General features: G+C 51.8%; 2 protein-coding genes across 4 annotated transcripts; one reads left to right on the top strand and one right to left on the bottom strand.

Annotated features, from left to right (window-relative positions):
• The first annotated feature begins 8,069 nt into the window (after nt 1–8,069).
• On the top strand, nt 8,070–10,855 carry COPS6 (COP9 signalosome subunit 6). The gene is made up of 10 exons (XM_061402568.1): nt 8,070–8,179; nt 8,394–8,519; nt 8,915–9,046; nt 9,373–9,461; nt 9,561–9,623; nt 9,917–9,964; nt 10,042–10,156; nt 10,243–10,335; nt 10,429–10,529; nt 10,610–10,855. Exons 1-10 carry the CDS (start codon nt 8,113–8,115, stop codon nt 10,748–10,750), a joined length of 975 nt encoding a protein of 324 aa, XP_061258552.1. The 5' UTR covers nt 8,070–8,112; the 3' UTR covers nt 10,751–10,855.
• Nucleotides 10,856–11,143: 288 nt separating this feature from the next.
• Nucleotides 11,144–18,582, bottom strand: MCM7 (minichromosome maintenance complex component 7). 3 transcript variants are annotated; one of them, XM_061402558.1, is made up of 15 exons: nt 18,425–18,582; nt 17,135–17,214; nt 16,431–16,595; nt 16,140–16,264; nt 15,885–16,065; nt 15,443–15,580; nt 15,002–15,151; nt 14,717–14,831; nt 14,496–14,627; nt 14,215–14,298; nt 13,579–13,972; nt 13,245–13,328; nt 12,498–12,666; nt 11,662–11,771; nt 11,144–11,520 (listed from the first exon to the last, which is right to left on the bottom strand). In XM_061402558.1, exons 1-15 carry the CDS (start codon nt 18,453–18,455, stop codon nt 11,319–11,321), a joined length of 2,160 nt encoding a protein of 719 aa, XP_061258542.1. In that variant the 5' UTR covers nt 18,456–18,582; the 3' UTR covers nt 11,144–11,318. The 3 variants fall into 3 exon arrangements, with proteins under 3 accessions (XP_061258542.1, XP_061258545.1, XP_061258544.1); XM_061402561.1 differs by lacking the exon at nt 18,425–18,582 and adding an exon at nt 17,855–17,942; XM_061402560.1 differs by lacking the exon at nt 18,425–18,582 and adding an exon at nt 17,501–17,769.
• Between the last annotated feature and the right edge of the window lie 44 nt (nt 18,583–18,626).

The raw sequence follows: 18,626 nt of genomic DNA, 5'->3' as shown, positions 1-18,626 counted from the left end.
ACTGGAGTGGGTTGCCATTTCTTTCTCCAATGCATGAAAGTGAAAAGTGAAAGTGAAGTCGCTCAGTCGTGTCCGACTCTCAGCGACCCCATGGACTGCAGCCTACCAGGCTCCCTCGGTCCATGGGATTTTCCAGGCAAGAGTACTGGAGTGGGTTGCCATTGTCTTCTCTCTGGCAACTTCAGTCTAAGGACAGTAATCTAACCAATTCCAGTAAAATATGGTGGTGGTGCTCAGTAGCTAAGTCACATCTGACTCTTTGCAATTGTAGCTCACCAGGCTCCTCTATCCATGTGATTCTCCACGCAAGAATACTGAAGTAGGTTGGATCTTCCCAGCCCAGGGATTGAACCAGCGTCTCTTATGTCTCCCACATCGACAGGCAGGTTCTTTACCAGTAGGGCCCCCTGGGAAGCCCTCACCTACTGACAGTCCTCAGGAAACAGCTCTTAGATTCCCAGTACTGTCAACACAATCAACCCTATTACTGTGGAGCCTAGAAGTCAATTTGTAGTTCACTTTTTTGGTGTTTGCCCCAGAATCCAGCCATCTGGTTAACTCCCAGCAAGTTCTCAAAAGACCTACTATTAATTTTTCTTGAGTCTGTGGACTCTGAAATGCCTTGAATCACAGAGAGGATTCCCAAGGCAGTCCATCAAGGTGGAAAAGAAAACATTTAAACTTCCATATAGCTTTTATCTAAAAGGAAATAAAGAAAATAGAGTAAAAAAATGTAAGCCTTGGTAAGCCAGAGGCTCTTTCTTTCTTTCACCTGCCTCGGCTCTGGCTGAGTAGGGGGTTCCTGATCTGGCTGGAGCTCAGGCCCCTCTCCTCTCCCCAGCCCTCCCCTGTCCCCTCCGGGGCCAAGGGAATGACGATTAAGAAGTGGATGCCAGATGCAAACGTGATGAAACAGTCAATTTGTCCTAAAGATGTAGCTGTGGCTTTTCAAACAGATTAGAGCAGAATTGTATCTATTTGGTTCTCTATCTCAGAAGACACTTTCATAAGAATTCATCTTTGAAGTCATCTGAGCCTAGAATTTCTTTATGGAAGGACTTTTAAAATTATTGATTGAATTTTTTAAGGTTGTAAGACTATTCTTTTTTTTTTCTTCTTTTTCTTTCTTTCTTTTTTGGCCAAAACAGGCGGCATGTAGGATCTTAGTTCCTCAACCAATGATCGAACTGGTGCCCCCTGCCGTAGAAGCTCAGAGTCCTAACCACTGGACTGCCAGGGAAGTCCCTATAAGACTATTTATATTTTTATTTCTTGTTGAATCATATTGGGTTTGTTAAGTTCTTTCTATGAATTTATCTGTTTCATCTAAAATCTCTAATCTTCTTGTGTGATGTTGGTACTATTATCTTATTATTGAAATAGCTGATTTTGAGCAGTTTTCAAACTATTCTGTGAACCTGTGTGGGTCCCTGAGACCAGGTGGTCTGGGAGGTCAAAACTGTTTTCATAAGACAGATTGTTTTTTTTTCCCATGGTATTGACATTTGAAATGGTGCTATGAAAGTGTGAAACTGATAACGCCTTAGCATAAATTCATGTAGTGGCCCAAAACTGAACTGTTATAGTCTTCATTGCTATATAATCATAGCTTTTTAAAAAATCCAGTTTCAAAAAAAATCTGGTTTCATTTTAAAATGTCCTTGATGAAGCAGTAAAAATATTAATTTCATTTAAAAAATAGTAAGCCTTATCAGAGGTCAATAGAAAGAAGGGTACTGGTGGCCTTATGTGGGTCTCACGTCAGACAATAGCCATCTTCAGAGAAGGATGTCAGGACTTGGTTTAGGGTGGAAGGGTGGGGGTGGGCGGTAAAAACAGAAATCTTCCCAAAGAATGTGTAAAGAGAGCCAGTTCTCTCTCTTTTTTTTTTTAATATTTTATTTGTATTTATTTCCTTATTTGGCTGTGCCAGGTCTTAGTTGGGGCATATGGGATCTTTAGTTGCGGCATGTGGAATCTAGTTTCTTTACCAGGGGTTGAACCTGGGCCCCCTGTGTTGGGAGTGTTCAGTCTTAGCCACTGGACCACTAGGGAAGTCCCCCCTAAGGAACAATTAACAAGGAAGCTGCCCCATCTTTACTGCTCCAGGGCCGCTTGTCTCCCAGAATGCAGAAAAAATTCTCAGCTTATTTGTCTGGGAGCTGCCTTTACGGAGTGACACTGTGGAAAGAGCTGGCCTGCAAAAGCTGCTGCTCTGAGGGCAAGACCTTTCGCCAGCCCCAAGGCCAGCCCAGGAGTAGGACCACCACTCCACCCTGGCTCTGGGTGACCATCGCCACCAGGCCAGTTTCTTCCCATCACTTGGCCCCTCTTGCCCAAAATCTCAGTATAGGACCCCAGAGGACTGAGACAGGCCTCTAAGTACTTGGGCATTCTGGACAGTGGGAGGAAGCAGGCTTGGAGCTATGCAGAGGGACAGACAGGACATCTGGATGTCCTTCTATTCCAGCTCTCTGGGTGTGAGCATTCTTAGAATTCAGAATTAGAGCATTCAGAATTCAACCTGAACCCCAGGCTGAATTCGAAGGGCACCCCAGTTAGTTTTTAGCAGTTATTAGAAATTGATGTGTAATTCTGTGGTTCTTTATTCACCTTTCTACCCAATGCCCTAAGATTTTTGCAGGGTGATCGCATTCTCTGCACCCCTGAAATCAGAGAGTCCCCTTACTCCTTGTCTTTTGGTCGATGATACCTCAGTGCTGATCCCTCTGGGTCACCCCTTTACACCACACAGCCCATGGCAGCAGTGGCTCTGGGGCATCCCAGCTGTGAGCACCTCCTGCTCAGTGACTGGAAGTTCCTGGCCTTAGGGAGTTGTTAGTGCTAAGATCCAGTTCATCACACATGTAATAGCCTCTTCAGACTCACTTGCAGGTGGCTCAGTGGGAAAGAATCCACCTGCAATGCAGGAGACACAGGAGATGAGGGTTGGATTGCTGGGTTGGGTAGATCCCCTGGAGGAGGGTATGGCAACCCACTCCGGTATTCTTGCCTTGGGAAATCCCACGGATAGAGGAGCTTGGTAAGTTAGCCATCCTATGGGGTTGCAAAAGAGTCAGACACGACTGAGCACTCGTGCTCGCTCAGACTAACTCGTGTGAAGTAGGGGAAGGAGAGTGATGAAGGGCCCCTGACCGTGTGCAGACTCTGAAGGTGGGATCCAGCTCAGAGCTGGGACTGTGAGGGAAGCAGCCACTCCCTGCAACAGCGCCACCTGCTGAAACCCCCACGCTGGGGTGACGCAACTGGAACCTGAGTTAACCTGACAGGAAGAGCCTAAATGGCCTCACTAGTCAAATAAATGATATATTTAAAAGTGTAGTCAGCCTGGCCCAAGAAGGGTTTTACATGAAAAAGTGGCAGCTACCGCCTTGGGGGAAACCACCTGAAGCAAAGTCATGGATTGATGGGGCCCTCAGGGTCAGAGTGCACCCTAAATGCCTGGCTTTGGTTCACCTCCTGCTGGTCCACACACCTTAGCTTAGTAAGGCAGCCTGGCCACTGACTGTGGCCATCGCCCCTTGGTCAGCCTTCTCTTGGGTAATGATCAGGATGAAAGGGATGGAGAGCTCTCTAGACTTATTTTGAAAAATTAAAGTTTCTGCCCTGACCATTTGTTGGCCTGACGCTTCTTTTCTTTCCCTTAATCACTACCCCAGGCCAGCCTGGCCAGTAGACTCTTTAAGTGCAGCCCAGTCAAAAGGAAGCCTAGGGAATTCCAGCTTCATTCTGGCCCAGCCTTCAGGATCACTTGTTGGGTTGATGTGGTTCCAGGTCACTTGATTGAGGACACTGCTCTCTCCAGCTCCCCTCCAGTGGCTCATACATGCTGCGGCAGGCTGAACAGTGGCCCCCAAGATTTCTGGGTCCTTATGCTTAGCACCTGTGAATATGGCAAAAAGGATTTTGCAGATATGATTAAGAATCTTCAGATGGGGAGATTATCCCAGTGGGCCCTGAAGGTCATCCCAAGTGTCCTTATAAGAAGGAGGTAGAGAGAGTACTGTAGACGGCAAAGTGGTAATGAGACAAAGAGAGACGTTTGAAGATACTGCTAACATACTGGATTTGAAGCTGAGGAAGAGCCCATGAAACGAGAAATGCAAGGAATGCAGTTCTAGAACCTGGAAAAGACATCAAAAGGGATTCTCCCCTAGAAGGAATGTAGCCCTACAGACACTTTGGTTTCAGATCAGTGGAAACTATTTCAGACTTCTGACCGCCAGAATAAGTGTGTGATGTTTTAAGTCAAAGTCTGTGCTCATTTATTACAGCAAGAATAGGGAACAAAGACATGTGCCAAGGTGGAGGGAGTTATGGGTCTTTGTAAGTTTTTAAAAATGCCTCGTTGCTCACACCTGACTCTTTTGAACAAAAGGTCTGGAAATAAGGGATAATTGAAGGAAAGGAGTAGTCACAGTTACTGAAGCATGACATCCATCACCATCTGTAGTTACTTTTTCTTGGGATGAGAACTTTTAAGATGTACTCTCTTAGCAGCTTTCATATATGCAATTCAATATTAACTGTGGTCTCCAAGCTGTCCCTCAGAATCTCTTCTTTGCAGGCTCTCTGAGCAGACCCTCTGCTGTCTTTCCAGCCAGCCCAGTCACCTCCACTCTGTGGAAGGAAAAGTTAACAAAACAACTAAGTAATACATTATGTTTAGTTTTGTTGGGAGAAAAAGAACCATGGGATGGTTGCTTTACCCTGAGGTTTTGAGGTGTTTTAATTTTTTTCCTCTAATTCAATGCACTTAAAAAAATTTTTTTTTAACAAAGATTTATTTAATTTTTTGGTCGTGGTGGATATTTGTTGCTGTGCTTGGGCTTTCTCTAGTGATTGCAGCCATGAAATTAAAAGACGCTTACTCCTTGGAAGGAAAGTTATGACCAACCTAGTTAGCATATTAAAAATCAGAGACATTACTTTGCCAATAAAGGTCCGTCTAGTCAAGGCTATGGTTTTCCCTGTGGTCACGTATGGATGTGAGAGTTGGACTGTGAAGAAAGCTGAGCACCAAAGAATTGATGCTTTTGAACTGTGGTGTTGGAGAAGACTCCTGAGAGTCCCTTGGACTGCAAGGAGATCCAACCAGTCCATTCTAAAGGAGATCAGTCTTGGGTGTTCTTTGGAAGGACTGATGCTAAAGCTGAAACTCCAGTACTTTGGCCACCTCATGCGAAAAGTTGACTCATTGGAAAAGACTCTGATGCTGGGAGGGATTGGGGGCCGGAGGAGAAGGGGACGACAGAGGATGAGATGGCTGGATGGCGTCACCAACTCAATGGACATGAGTCTGAGTGAACTCCAGGAGTTGGTGATGGACAGGGAGGCCTGGTGTGCTGCGATCCATGGGGTCGCAAAGAGTCGGACACGACTGAGCGACTAAACTGAACTGAGTTGCTGCCAGTAGGGGCTACTCTTCACCGCAGCGCGCAGGCTTCTCACTGCGGTGGGTTCTCTTCCACAGGCTGTAGGTGCACGAGTGGCGGTAGTTGCAGCACCTGACTCAGTGGTTGTGGTGCACGGGCTTAGTTGCTCCGCAGCATGTGAGGTCTTCCTGGATCAGGGACAGAACCAATGTCCCTTGCATTGCAAGGCAGATTCTTAACCACTGGACCATCAGGGAGGCCCTTTTTAGAAAAAAAAAAAAAAAGGCAAGCTTGTGATAAGCCGCTCTCCTGGGGAGGCTGCTTGCCTCTTTTTGTTTATTTTGCTGCTGTGAGTCTTAGTTGTGGCATGCGGGATCTAGTTCCCTGACCAGGGATCAAACCTAGGCCCCCTGCATTGGGAGTTCAGAGACACAACCACTGGATCACAAGGGGAGGCCCTACTCCTCACCCTACTTCTTTAGCATACACTTTTCCAAAGCATGTATAAGCAACTGATTCAATTTCAAAGTCATCTTTAAGTTTCACAATAACTACTGTTTTTAGTTTTCTAGTTATCTGAACAATGTTTCAAAAGCATTTGAAACAACAAAAAGACAGGAAATCTGTAAAGATTGAAATAGCAATGCGAACTAGCAACTTTAACATCAGTATAATCTTTTTTTTTTCAGCCTTCAGTCCATCTGAGAAGGCTTATACTCCTGAGTAGCTGCCTACTATTTAAAAGAGATACATATTTCTGACCTCATTTTTCCTAAATGAGGCATGTGTAGAGAAGTGAAGTTCTTCCATAACCCTCTCACTTGACTGGGAGATTTGTCACTCACTGGGGATCAGAATGAGAGAGACTCTTTCTTATCTTCCCTTTGGCCAGAAGACCTCTCTCCCTGTAGGATTTCTCAAGTCCCTTCCTCTGAGGGCTGCTAGCCTTTTAACTTCTCTTCATCCAGGCCCCATTTAGGAGTGATTGCTTAATTCACAGAAGTCACCCTTATCACAAAAAATCTCCTGGGATCTGCTGGTTCTGGGCACCAGTAGGCTCCACAGGGTCAAGATACAGGTCTCTACCTGTTCTCTGGGCTTTCCTTGTGGCTCAGATGGTAAAAAATCTGCCTGCAATGCGGGAGACCTAGGTTCGACCCCTGGGTTGGGATTATCCCTTGGAGAAAGAAATGTCAATCCACTCCAGTATTCTTGCCTAAAGAATTACATGAACAGAGGAGCCGAGCCTGGCAGGCTACAGTCCATGGGCTCTCAAAGAGTTGGACATGATTGATTGACTCTTAGGAAAAATGAGGTCAGAAATATATACCTCTTTTAAATAGTAGGCAGTTGCTCTGGAGTATAAGGCTTCTTAGCTGGACTGAAGGCTGGGGGGGGGGCGGGAAACGGTTATTCTGCTGTTAAATTTGCTAGTTTGCATTGCTATTTCAATCTTTACAGAATTCCTGTCTTTTTGTTGTTTCAAATGCTTTCAAAACATTGTTTAGATAACTATAAAACTAAAAACAGTGGTTAGGAGTGCTTTAGGAGGGATTGCTTAATTCACAGAAGTCACCCTTATCATCACAAAACATCTCCTGGGATCTGCTGGTTCCGGGCACCCAGAGGTCTCTGCCTGTTCTCTGGGCTTCACTTGTGCTTCAGATGGTAAAGAATCTGCCTGCAATGCAGAAGACCCAGGTTCAATCCCTGGGTCGGGAAGATGGCTCGGAGAAGGAAATGGCAACCCACTCCAGTATTCTTGCCTAGGAAATCCCATGGACAGAGAAGCCTGGTTGGCTATAATCCATGGGGTCACAAAGAGTCGGACACAACTGAAGCGAATTCACACCTGCTCTGTGTGAGGTCACACTTTGGGTGCAGTGCTGACACACACTGAAAGAGCCAGCTAGGTTGTAGGGGCAATGAGATGGGAGATGGGGTAAAGGCAGTGTACCCAACCTGCTTGGGTTCAGGGGTGGGGAGAAGGCTGGAGGTGGCCAGTTTGCCAAAGTTAAATTTGGTAAGACTGATGGAAGGTAGAGGGAAGTTGGGAGAGGTTAGAAAACGCTGGGGGTGTTAACAGAAAGAGGAAAGATAAGCCGTATAGACAGAGTCACTCAAGACCAGGCTCCACTGCAAAGCATTCATTCAAATATCATTTAGGTGCCCCTGTGTCAGGTACGGATTTGGTCACTGGTGTTACAGTGATGAAGGTGACAGAGGGCCCTTAGGTGGGCGTGAGTGAGGCGTGTGAAAGGAACAGACGTGAGGGCATGTGGCTGAAGCACGGGAACCAAGGAGCAGCAAAGTAGAGGCCATGGCCAGCTGGTCGGCAGGGCCCGAATCTTGCAGGGCCCTGCAGGCCGTGATAAGGGATTTGGGTTTTATTCTGAGCGCAGCAGAATGACGTTTCATTCATTCTGCAAAAGCCTTAGGAACTAGGCGGCCTTATCCCAGTTTTACTGACGAGGACGATCAGGGTGGGGTTAGGTAATTTGTTCACGGTCAGTTGCAGGCGAAAAGGGGTTACAAACACCTGCCGGATCTCCCTGCCCCGGGTCCGCCCGAGCCTTCCCCCGTAAGGCCAAGTAGGAGCGGCCCGGCGTGGCCCAGGGTCCAGGCAGGCGCGCGCCTCGGCGACAACGCGCATGCGCCGCTTCCTACGGAAGCCGGGAGGGAGGGGGCGGGGCCGACGCTGGCGGGCGCGGGGGAAATGGCGGCGACGGCGGCAGCGGCGAACGGGACTGGAGGGAGCAGCGGGATGGAGGTGGATGCTGCAGGTAACGGGCCGTGCGGGGGCGGCTTCTGGAGACTTCTTGGCAGGCCTGTCGAGGCCTTCCTAGAGTCCCGGGAGCAGTCGGGATGGCGAGTCGGCAGCGAGCTCCCTGGGTTAACTTGCGGGAGGGATGGATGGCCCGACTCTGCCGTCTCCCGTTCCCGGCTCCCGGGAGGACCGTGGGGCCTGGACTCTCAGCCCCTCTTCCCCCTCCTTAGTCGTCCCCAGCGTGATGGCCTCCGGAGTGACTGGCAGCGTTTCAGTCGCTCTTCATCCCCTCGTCATTCTCAACATCTCAGACCATTGGATTCGCATGCGCTCGCAGGAGGGGCGGCCTATGCAGGGTGAGTGTTCGGCGTCGTTCTCCAGCCTCCTCCCCCCAAATAGTGGTCCTTTCTCCTTCCTTTGCTGAAGCCAATTCCTCCTCCGCAAATCATTTCTCTAGAACTTGGTTCACGTGACCTCAGACCCTCAGGCTACTATTAGAGAAGTTTGAGGATTCCTTTAGTGTTAGTCGCTCAGCCTTGCCCGACTCTTTGTGACTCCATGGACTGTAGCCCGCCAGGCTCCTCTGTCCTTGGAATTCTCCAGGCAAGAATGCTGGAGTGGGTTGCCATTCCCTTCTCCAGGGGAATCTTCCTTACCCAGGGATTGAACCCAGGTCTCTACCATCTGAGCCACCAGGGAAGTCCTGGAGGATTCCTCACCCTCACCTCTTATGTGTCCTTTTCTACTCCAGTGATTGGGGCTCTGATCGGGAAGCAGGAGGGCCGAAATATTGAGGTGATGAACTCCTTCGAACTGCTGTCCCACACCGTGGAAGAGAAGATTATCATTGACAAGGAATATTATTACACCAAGGAGGAGCAGTGTGAGAGGGGAAGAGACGTGGGGGAGAAGAGTGGGAGTGGGGGGAAAAGAATGGGGAAGATGGAGAGGGTTGGGGAAAAAATAAACAGAGAAATAGGACCAGAGTAGAGGAATAATGAAGAGAGAGTAGCTGAAGAGACCTTAGAAAAAGAACACATATGGGTTATTCCCCGCAAAGAGAGCAAGGAGTGAGAAAAGACACAAGAGATTAGTTGTTCTATGTGGAGCCAGGATGGGAAGGGGAGAAGCTGGTAAAAACACACCAGGAGTTTCAAATTAAAGAAGGACGATTTAAAGATACACTGTCCTGGCCCCCTTTCTCTCCAGTTAAACAGGTATTCAAGGAGCTGGAGTTTCTGGGTTGGTATACCACAGGGGGGCCGCCTGACCCCTCCGACATCCACGTCCATAAGCAGGTATACACGTTCACACAGGTACATATTGGGGTGGAGACGAGAGGAATGAGGGGAAGGAAGATGGGCCCTGACACGCGTGTGCATCCTCCCTTCTTCCAGGTGTGCGAGATAATTGAGAGCCCTCTGTTTCTTAAGTTGAACCCTATGACCAAGCACACAGATGTGAGTACAGTGACCCTGTGCCCACTTTGTCCTGCCTGTCGCTCTGCCCCTGCTTTTACTGTATGACATCTCTGTTGAATCTCCTTTTTGTGGTTTACTATCTGTGAGACTTTAGTCATTTAACCTTTAAACTGCATTTTCTCCACATGTGAAAATGGGAATGAGTTCCACTTCAGCAGGTCCTGGGAAGATTAGCTGAGGAAACGCAACGTGAAGGGCCAAGTCCAGTTTCGGTGCTTAGTATAGGTTCAGGCCTCTGATGTTTAGTAAGAGCTGTTCTCTCTTCTTCACAGCTTCCTGTCAGCGTCTTTGAGTCCGTCATAGATATAATCAATGGAGAGGTAGGTAATGCCCTACCCCTTCAACCCACACAGCCTGCCCCTGGGGTTTCCTGCTTTTGACTCTCTGTGCCCCATAGGCCACCATGCTGTTTGCTGAGCTGACCTACACTCTGGCCACAGAGGAAGCGGAACGCATTGGGGTGGACCACGTAGCCCGAATGACAGCAACAGGCAGTGGAGAGAACTCCACTGGTAAGGGTGGCTGCAGGGGCTTCCCTGGAAGTGGGGGGAAGGTGTGCCCACACACCTTCTCAACCTCGGCCTGACCACCCCCCCAGTGGCTGAACACCTCATCGCACAGCACAGCGCCATCAAGATGCTGCACAGCCGCGTCAAGCTCATCTTGGAGTACGTCAAGGCCTCTGAGGCAGGTAGGACAGGTATCTCCCGGGTTCCTGAAGCACTTTGCCTCCCTTCTGGGGAAGCGACAGCATCCACATTGATGCCGTTTCTTGTGCCTTCAGGAGAGGTCCCCTTTAACCACGAGATCCTGCGGGAGGCCTACGCTCTGTGTCACTGCCTCCCAGTGCTTAGCACAGACAAGTTCAAGACAGACTTCTACGATGTGAGTGCAAGGCCCAGGACGGGGAGGTGGGGCTCCCGTGTTCTGCATGCAGGACATGACCGGCTTCTGTCCCTTCACAGCAATGCAATGATGTGGGGCTCATGGCCTACCTTGGCACCATCACCAAGACGTGCAACACCATGAACCAGTTCGTGAACAAGTTCAATGTCCTCTATGACCGACAAGGCATCGGCAGGCGGATGCGGGGGCTCTTTTTCTGACAACTGGGTACTTGACGACGTACAGGGGTCAGACAGCTGTCAAGGGGAGGGGTGCTACACTCCCTTTAGAGAAACCTGTCACTAATAAAAGGGGAGCAGCACCCCTTCTAGTGGCTCTGTTCTCTCCTGTGGGCACTGTGGATGGCTGAGGGAGAGGGGTTTGTTACTGCAGCATCCAGCACTCACGAAGATGAAATACCTGCCTGAAGCTCAGGAGGCAGAAGTACTGGTGTCCATACTTTGAGACTAACTGGAGGGGGGTGGGAGAGGAGACCAGTGCAGTCCGGTATCGGTGCCTTGCAGGCAGAGCAGGAAGTCCCCTCAAATTTAATGAATGGCTGGAATAAGGTAAGCATAAAGGGAAGACAAGAATCCAGAAAACTCAAAACCCTGTTTTAACAGAAGCAGCAAATGGACACACGCTTTATTAGGAAAAAAGAATAAGTAAAACAAGTGCAGCTTGGGCAAATAAGGGGACCTTCCTTTGCCCTCAAAAGCATTGGCAAACCATCAAAGGAAGCGGAGTAGGGCAATATGCAGAGCAGATCCAGTGTCCAAGCAACTGGACTCACACAAAAGTGATCCGTGTCCGGGCAGTGTTGACCTGCCAGACGTTGAGCTCCTCATACTCGTCCAGGGCCGCCTGGAACTGAGCAGGTGTGAAGCCACGGGAGATGCAGCGCTGCTCCGCCTCGGAAAACCGGACACTTTGGCCCTCTGAGACCAACTCACGGACGGTCGCAAATATCACATCTGCTGGTCTCTGGGTCCTGGATGGACGAGCGTGGTGTGTGGTCAGGGTTAGAACTTCGAGACCAGCACCACAGACCCAGGGGTGCAGAAGCCGCAGGATGAGTTTCCTGCTCAAGACAGTCAAGGTGCCCCCTGCCACCCTCTGCTAAGCCGCTCACCTAGCTGTCTGCCCCTTATCACCCAGCAGTGAGTCCTTGGACATCTCCATCAGCCGTATGGCTTCATTCACATCTTCCTTCTCCACGGTGTCCACCATTCGTAGACGTGCCTAAGGGGAAGGTAGGGAGAGATGGGCACAGAAGGAGGGGGTGGAACAAAGTCAGGGAGGCCCCCCACCCTGCTCCAGCTTTAAGGCTGGGCACCTGAGTGCTGCTACTCACAAAGGAGTAGCGGCCCCCTCCCCGCCCACCAGGCATCCGCAGTGTGGGGCCGGCACTGTCAGACCGAGACAAGTGCAATGCCCGGGGCAGCGTCCAGCAATTGCCCAAGTCTCCGCCTCTCAACACTGGCCAGTCCCGGTGTGCAGCTGTCCTGTGAGGGAGACCAGACCCTTCTGAATTCCACTGGGCTCCCCACCACGAGATGGAGCTTGGGGCGCTCGGCCGAGAAGGCGACTGGCAGGGGTAGTGTCCCCGGGGCTCGGGAAGTGCTGGCTCAGCAGTAGGTCAGGTGATCACACTACCTGCACGAACAGCACTTTGGAGCCCCCAGGACGATGGTCCACGGCGTGAGGACAGAAATGAAGCTTCCCGACCCCAGAGCGAGGTTACCCCACCCGCCCCTCAGCAAGATCTGAGAAGCCTCTCTCCTGGGACGCTGGGCGTGCCCTGCCGGAGCAGCAAGTACCCACAGTGCGGTAGCACACAGGACCACTATCTGCACTGTCAGCACTTTAGCCCCGGCAGGGCCAGAGCAGGAGGGAGGCGGCAGCGCACGGGCAGGCTGCCAGCAGAGCCCAAGAGCACCATCCTCCAGCGCACAGACTGGCACTCACCAGAGCAGTGGACAGTCGCAGGATAGCCAGCAGAGTCCGGGCCGAAGTGTAGGTGGCGTCCTTACTGGCCCAAGCCTCGCGCCTCATCTCCACGTACGCTGCTGTGATGTAGTCGGCCAGAGATTCTGGCACCGCAGGCTGCTTCTCCCGGCACATAGCTATGTACCGCCTGTGGGAAAGCAGGAGAGCTGGAGAGCGCATTTGTTCTGCATTAAGAGTTGGAAAACTGGGAGTAAAGAAACCGGAGGGGAGGGCGCTCTGAAGTAGGAGACAGCAATTGGTGGATGATTAGGCTTAAATAAGCTACATTTGGAAAATCTATCAACATTTCAAGTTATCCGCAACTTTTTTTTTAAATGAAAATGGCCTTTGCACGATTGAGACAAATCCACCTGTCTTAAGAGATGGTTCTGTTAATTCATGAGAACAGCTAAAAGGGAAAAACAACATTAGGAATCCCTGGGAGTCCCTGGACTGACTCCTTGGACAGAGCAGTGCTGTCAGGCACCCACGCAGCAAAAGCCAGCTTTGCCAATATCCGTACCTGAGTTAGTAACCCTGAGACTGCGGGTGGAGGTATGTGAAGGCAGGTTCTCCTCCATGGTCTCCTATGGCCAGCCCAGGGGAACCAAGACTCACTGTTCTCAGACCCAGGACGCCAGGAGGGGGAGGGGTGAGCGCTTTTCAAGAGAAGCACACAGAGGCCAAGCCGCCCGGGGGAGTGTCCACCCTGTCCAGCTCTCCTACCTCATCAGTTTCATGTCCAAAGGCTCAAACTGGGCGGGGGGCTGCCGGCTGTGCTGGTGCACGTAGGTGATGTGCTGGGCCAACCTGGGAGGAGGGGAGGCAACAGGAGCGCTGCATCTTGGTGCCCCCTCAGCGCTCCACCCCACAGCCTGGTCGGTCAAGGACTGTCGGCACTTCAACCCTGACCCCCTCTGAGAACTGTGGAGCAACCCCTGCTGTTTAAGGGGAAGGCTCTGGTGTTTCCCTAAGACGACAATAACGGGTTTTCCAGTTTCTCCTCCCTGTACATAGATGGCTACAGGGGGTGTCTCCCCGAGCGCAGAGCTGCAGTCACCTCAGGTCATTGTCTCGGTCGGGCCGGTCCTGGATCAGCCAGAGGAGGTCAAATCGGGAAAGCAATGCCGCAGGAAGCTGTATATTTTGTTCCAGGCTGCGGCGAGGGTTGTAGCGTCCATAGGCAGGGTTGGCGGCAGCCAGGATGGAGCAGCGGGCATTGAGCGTTGTGAGAATGCCTGCCTTGGCAATGGAGATGGTTTGCTGCTCCATGACCTCGTGGATGGCCGTGCGGTCGGCCTCCGCCATCTTGTCAAACTCGTCAATGCAGCACACTCCCTGGTCGGCCAGCACCAGGGCCCCGCCCTCCAAGGTCAGCTCGCCACTCACAGAGTCTCTCAGCACAGCTGCCGTGAGGCCCACGCCGGAGGAGCCTCGGCCCGTCGTGTACTGGCCTGCACAGAAGGGTCAGGAAGACAGACACGCACAGGCCTGTTTAGGACGACAGCAGGGCAGAGGGAACGGGGCCATGAGGCGAGGTCTGTGCTGAACTGCTCTACTGACCCAGTTGGGCTGTCCCGAGGCAGCGGCAGGTCTGGGGGCAATAACACCAACACCCATCTCCACCCCCTGGCCCTCCCACAGCGGAAGCCTGCTGGTCCTCCTAAGTTTGCCTCTCCCAGGATCTGATACTCACTGCGGGGGGCCAGGCGGTCAATGTAAGACAGGAGCTGAGACTTAGCCACACCAGGGTCCCCCATCAGGCAGATGTTGATGTTGCCTGGAGGAAGGGAAGGAAGCCCCTGAGTGACTGTTCCCTCGATGCAGGTTGTCTGCACACAGAGAAAAGGACTATTGAGGTCTGCCTGCCCTGTTTCTAATCCCACCCTGTGCCCATGAAATAGAGATGCTGGCTTTTATTCTGTGACCGATGCAACCCTGGTCCGGCATCCTTTCTTTCCCAATGCCTCCACTCACCCCTGATTTTCATGCCTCGAGGAGACTGGTCTACCCCTCCCACCAGCAGGAGCAGCAGCGCCTTCTTCACGTCTTCGTGCCCATATATCTCTGGGGCGATGGAGGCTGCCAGCTTCTCATAGAAATCCTCCTCTGTGGGAAAGCAAAGACTCGAGAGTGTTTTTCCAGGGGAAAGAAGTGCTTGGGATAAATTTGCATTTATCTTCCCGCTGACCCCTCACCTGTGATTTGCCTCAGCTCCTCCCTGGTCAGCTCTCCGGCCCCAGACTCATCCTCCTCACTCTTACTCATCTTCACAATCCGATGAGCTTCCAGATAAGTTTCCGAGAGTAAACCCTTGGGCAGGAAAACGCTAGGGCATGAATGAAGTTCTCTACTTGCCCACGCAACACGATGCCCTCTGGAGTTCCTGACAAACCCTTTAGTTCTGTTCTGCCTGGTGTTCTGCTATTGAAACTTCTTTCTATGGGGCTGGTAAAACGGAGGGAATAAACTTCCCTTCTCACCTGGACCATCTGTCGGAACCCAGTGCGCAGGATTGGCAGGAAGATGCCGGTAACACTGACGTGGTCCCCAGGCTGGGCGATCCTTGTGTTCTCTCCTTCCACCAGCACTGTGATGCTGCGAGGGATGTTTCCCACAGGCACTTGGTCGCTCTGGGGGAGAAGGGCACTTGAGGCCAGACGACTAACCTCCCCTTCTGCGCCCACCACTCGGCTACTCCCTGGCCCCACACAAACCAACCGAGGGAAGCTGAGCTCTCCTTTACCACATCCCAGCTCAGTCAGAAAGTTCCAGAGAAGCCTGCCTCCTACTCTCTGCAACTTCTCTGCCTCAGCTCTTCTCTGTTCTACTTTCTTCCCTCTACTTCACGAGTGACTACCGGAGTTGAGTGAACTCCCAACCTCAAACTTCCCTGGGCCCTGGACCTCATATCCCAAACTCACATGTTCCTGCATCTTCATCTCCTGGAATTTGATGAATTTGGAGCCACGAGTCTGGAGGTACAGTCGGCCTCCTGAGCGGTTGGTCTGGCACTCCTGGCTCGGGCACATAATCAGAGGCATGAAAGTAGGAGATTGGATCTAGAGTGAAAAAGGAAGCACCAAAGAAAGTCATGAGGAAAGGAGCACCTCAGTCCCCGGAATCATGTCCCTCCTTCGGCAGAGATAATGAAACTTTTGAGAATGTCTTAAGCCGTGCTACGTACACATTGACAGACACAAAGAGAACAGACTGGATGGAAGGACCACGCCATAGTAGAAAGAAACTGCAAAGTGACCACACAGGCGTGTTTTACAGTAAACAGAAAAAACACCAGGTAAACATCAGTAGACAAAATTCACTCTCGCAGCATTAAGCGTGCTCCGTCCTCTGCTCCATACGTACCGGCTGGTAGGTCTCCGCCCCGCACTGGTCGCAGGTGTAAGTGGCCACCACCATTCTTGGTTTGACCTCAGAGACGCGAGTGACAATTCCACGCACTGTTACTAGCTTCCCCACAGAGTCAGCCCGTACTTCCCGGATCACACGAGGCTTGTTACTGCTGGGGCCTTGAAAATACAGCTCACTAAGGGAGAAAGTGGTCATTCGCAAATGTCTGGGGACCTGAACCCCGCGCCTGTCCCCACCGTGGCCACTCACAATCTGCGCATGAGCTCGGGAGGGTACTGGTTTTGAGGGCTTCGGGCTGCCCCCGGGTCGCGGCTCCGCTGCTCCATCATCAGCCGGTGCTCAATGTAAACGTCCAGGACGTCTTTATTTACTACCTAAACGAAGGGAAAGGAAAACAAGGAAAGTGAGCGGCAGGACGGTGAGAGGAAAGAACGTAAGAGTGCCAGGCAGAACCACTGACCCCTTTGGGTCAGCTCGGACAGCATCAGTACCCAGGAAGATTTTCGACACAAACCTAAGTGTGCCCTGCATTTTTCTCACCTCCCTCTCCTTGTATTGAGGCAGCAGCTCTTGAACAGCATCAGCAAAGAGCCTGGCATAGCGCTTGGTGTTCTCACAAATTGAGTCCACCAGCTCAGGGTCATCCTCAGCAATGTCGTCTAGGTCTACGTACATGGCCACTTGCTCCCGATGAGCCAGTTGAACCTGGTGTGGGGAAGAGAAAGCGACAGAGCCAAGTTTATCTTACTAGTGTTCACAAGCAAAAATTGGTCACTACGAGCTCAGCACACAGGATCCAGGCTCCATGAGGGAGAAAGGTGTGTATCACTACGTTTGCAATAATTAAGGTGTTTTCAGGGATTGAGGGAGCTGAAACTGAGTGCTGTTGAGTCTCACATCGCTTTCTCCCAGGTGGCACAGTGGCAAAGAATTCGCCCGCCAGTGCAGGAGACACAAGAGATATGGGTTTAATCCCTGGGTCGGGAAGAGTCCCTGGGGAAGGATATGGCAACCCGCTCCAATATTCTTGCCTGGAAAATTCCCTGGACAGAAGAGCCTGGTAGGCTATAGTCACAGAGTCGCAAAGAATTAGACTGAGCACAGACGCAGCATACACTGAGTGATACACAAGTTATCAGGTATGGTGCTAAACTCACCACTTCCAGAAAAACATACCTGCTAAAATAAGCCAGGCCTTATAGCTCAAGTCACCACCCCTTCCCTCTACCTAATCTTAGACTCACCAACTGGTTCCCATACTTGAACTGCTTCTTGCCAGATTCGTCATCCTGGTAGAACTCTTGTAGGAACTTCTTCACTTTGTCTGTAAGCAAGAATAAAGCGGTAAGGACGGACTTTTCTTCATATACCTTACTGCAAACCCTTGAGAGAGATCTAAAAAACTTCTTTTACTTAAAGTTAAATCTCTAAACAAATTAAATGAACATTCACATATGCGTACGTAATTCTCCCCAACAGAGCAAAACTCCTTTTCGCAAGTCTGTTTTGACCTAAGAAAAAATAAGTGGCCCCTAGCAGTTTAGAGTATTACCCAATACGCTCCCCCTCAGGGGAATTCCACTCTCTGCCTTAATTAGAAATCTCAGTACCCTTTTCTAAGGGCCTTCCACACCCGGCAACACACTCAAGTCTCACGGTTCTCAGCTTTCCTTCTACGTGCTTTATTCCCTCTTTCTTTCGGTCCCTTAAATTGTTGCTCTCCCGGGGATCTCCGCCACCAGGCCCGTCCTCCGCCCCACCCCCTCTCCCGCCACTGCTTCCGCTCTTAGTAAACAAAGAAGCACATGGGCCCAGATGCCGCCGCCTCACAGCCCGGGATTCCTCCGCCCAAGGCGGGAGCCCGTCCGGCGATTGGCCGCCTTGTCGAGGGCCACCCTGCCCCACCCCACCACTTTATCCCTCGGCCTCCGCAGAAACCCCTCCAATTCCAGGCACGCCCCCACCCTCGGTCGCTCTCTCCGAGGCCACCGCGCGGAAGGACACTGTTTACACACGACACTCCCTCCAGTAGCGTCGCGCAACTTCCGCCCGCCTCCACTTCCGCTAGGAGGTGGACCTAATGCGGCCCAATCCCCGCGCGCAGCGGCCCGGGGCCGCCCGCCCCACCCCACCCCGGGCTTCGGCGCGTCGGGGGTCGCTGGGAGTGCCTAAGCGCGCGGAGAAAAGCGGGACTGGGGGGTCGCTGGTTAGATAAGCCCCTGAGGGCCTGCTCTCTCCTAGACGCGACCCTTCCCTCTGGAGCTTCTAGTTCGGATGTCCGCAGCGCGCCCCGCCCGCCCCCCCCACCCCCACCCCCACCCCACGACTCTCACTCTTTTCCTGGACACGATCACTAGCTCTCCCCCGGCCTCGGCGGCCCGTGCACCCCAGGCACCGTGCGCCTCTACTCCACCACCTCCCTACCCTGCCTCCGGCCTCGTGCGCCGAGAGCCCGGGACTCCAGCCCACACCAACAGGTGTCGCCCAGGAAGCTTCCCGCGCAGAACGCCCCTCCTACACTCGCAGACCCTCACCTTTTTCGAGCACGTAGTCCTTAAGTGCCATTGCTGCCGAGGACCGTACGGCAGCAATTGGCGGGCTCTGAACTCTCACTCCCCGTACAGCAAAAAAACGTCCGCGCGGCGGACTGCGGCCGACCAACCGAAATTGGCGCGAAACGTCGCCCCCCACGTGACCAGCGGCGCCGCTTGCGGGCCAATCGGAGAGGATTACCCT

The sequence above is a fragment of the Bos javanicus genome, chromosome 25, assembly GCF_032452875.1.
Source record: "Bos javanicus breed banteng chromosome 25, ARS-OSU_banteng_1.0, whole genome shotgun sequence".
Lineage (NCBI taxonomy): Eukaryota > Metazoa > Chordata > Mammalia > Artiodactyla > Bovidae > Bos > Bos javanicus.
Note: the sequence above shows the minus strand (reverse complement) of the source record. Positions and strands in the feature narration are given on the sequence as shown.

What these genes read in the sequence shown, in the direction of transcription:
- COPS6 (XM_061402568.1), top strand. Translation starts at nt 8,113, where the DNA reads ATGGCGGCGACGGCGGCAGCGGCGAACGGGACTGGAGGGAGCAGCGGG. An exon ending in CTATGACCAAGCACACAGAT is followed by an intron (nt 9,624 to 9,916) that starts GTGAGTACAGTG and finishes TCTTCTTCACAG; the next exon opens with CTTCCTGTCAGCGTCTTTGA. An exon ending in CAGTGGAGAGAACTCCACTG is followed by an intron (nt 10,157 to 10,242) that starts GTAAGGGTGGCT and finishes CCACCCCCCCAG; the next exon opens with TGGCTGAACACCTCATCGCA.
- MCM7 (XM_061402558.1), bottom strand. Translation starts at nt 18,455, where the DNA reads ATGGCACTTAAGGACTACGTGCTCGAAAAAG. An exon ending in GGAGCTGAGGCAAATCACAG is followed by an intron (nt 14,628 to 14,716) that starts GTGAGGGGTCAG and finishes GCTTTCCCACAG; the next exon opens with AGGAGGATTTCTATGAGAAG. An exon ending in TGACCGCCTGGCCCCCCGCA is followed by an intron (nt 13,973 to 14,214) that starts GTGAGTATCAGA and finishes CCTTCTGTGCAG; the next exon opens with GCCAGTACACGACGGGCCGA.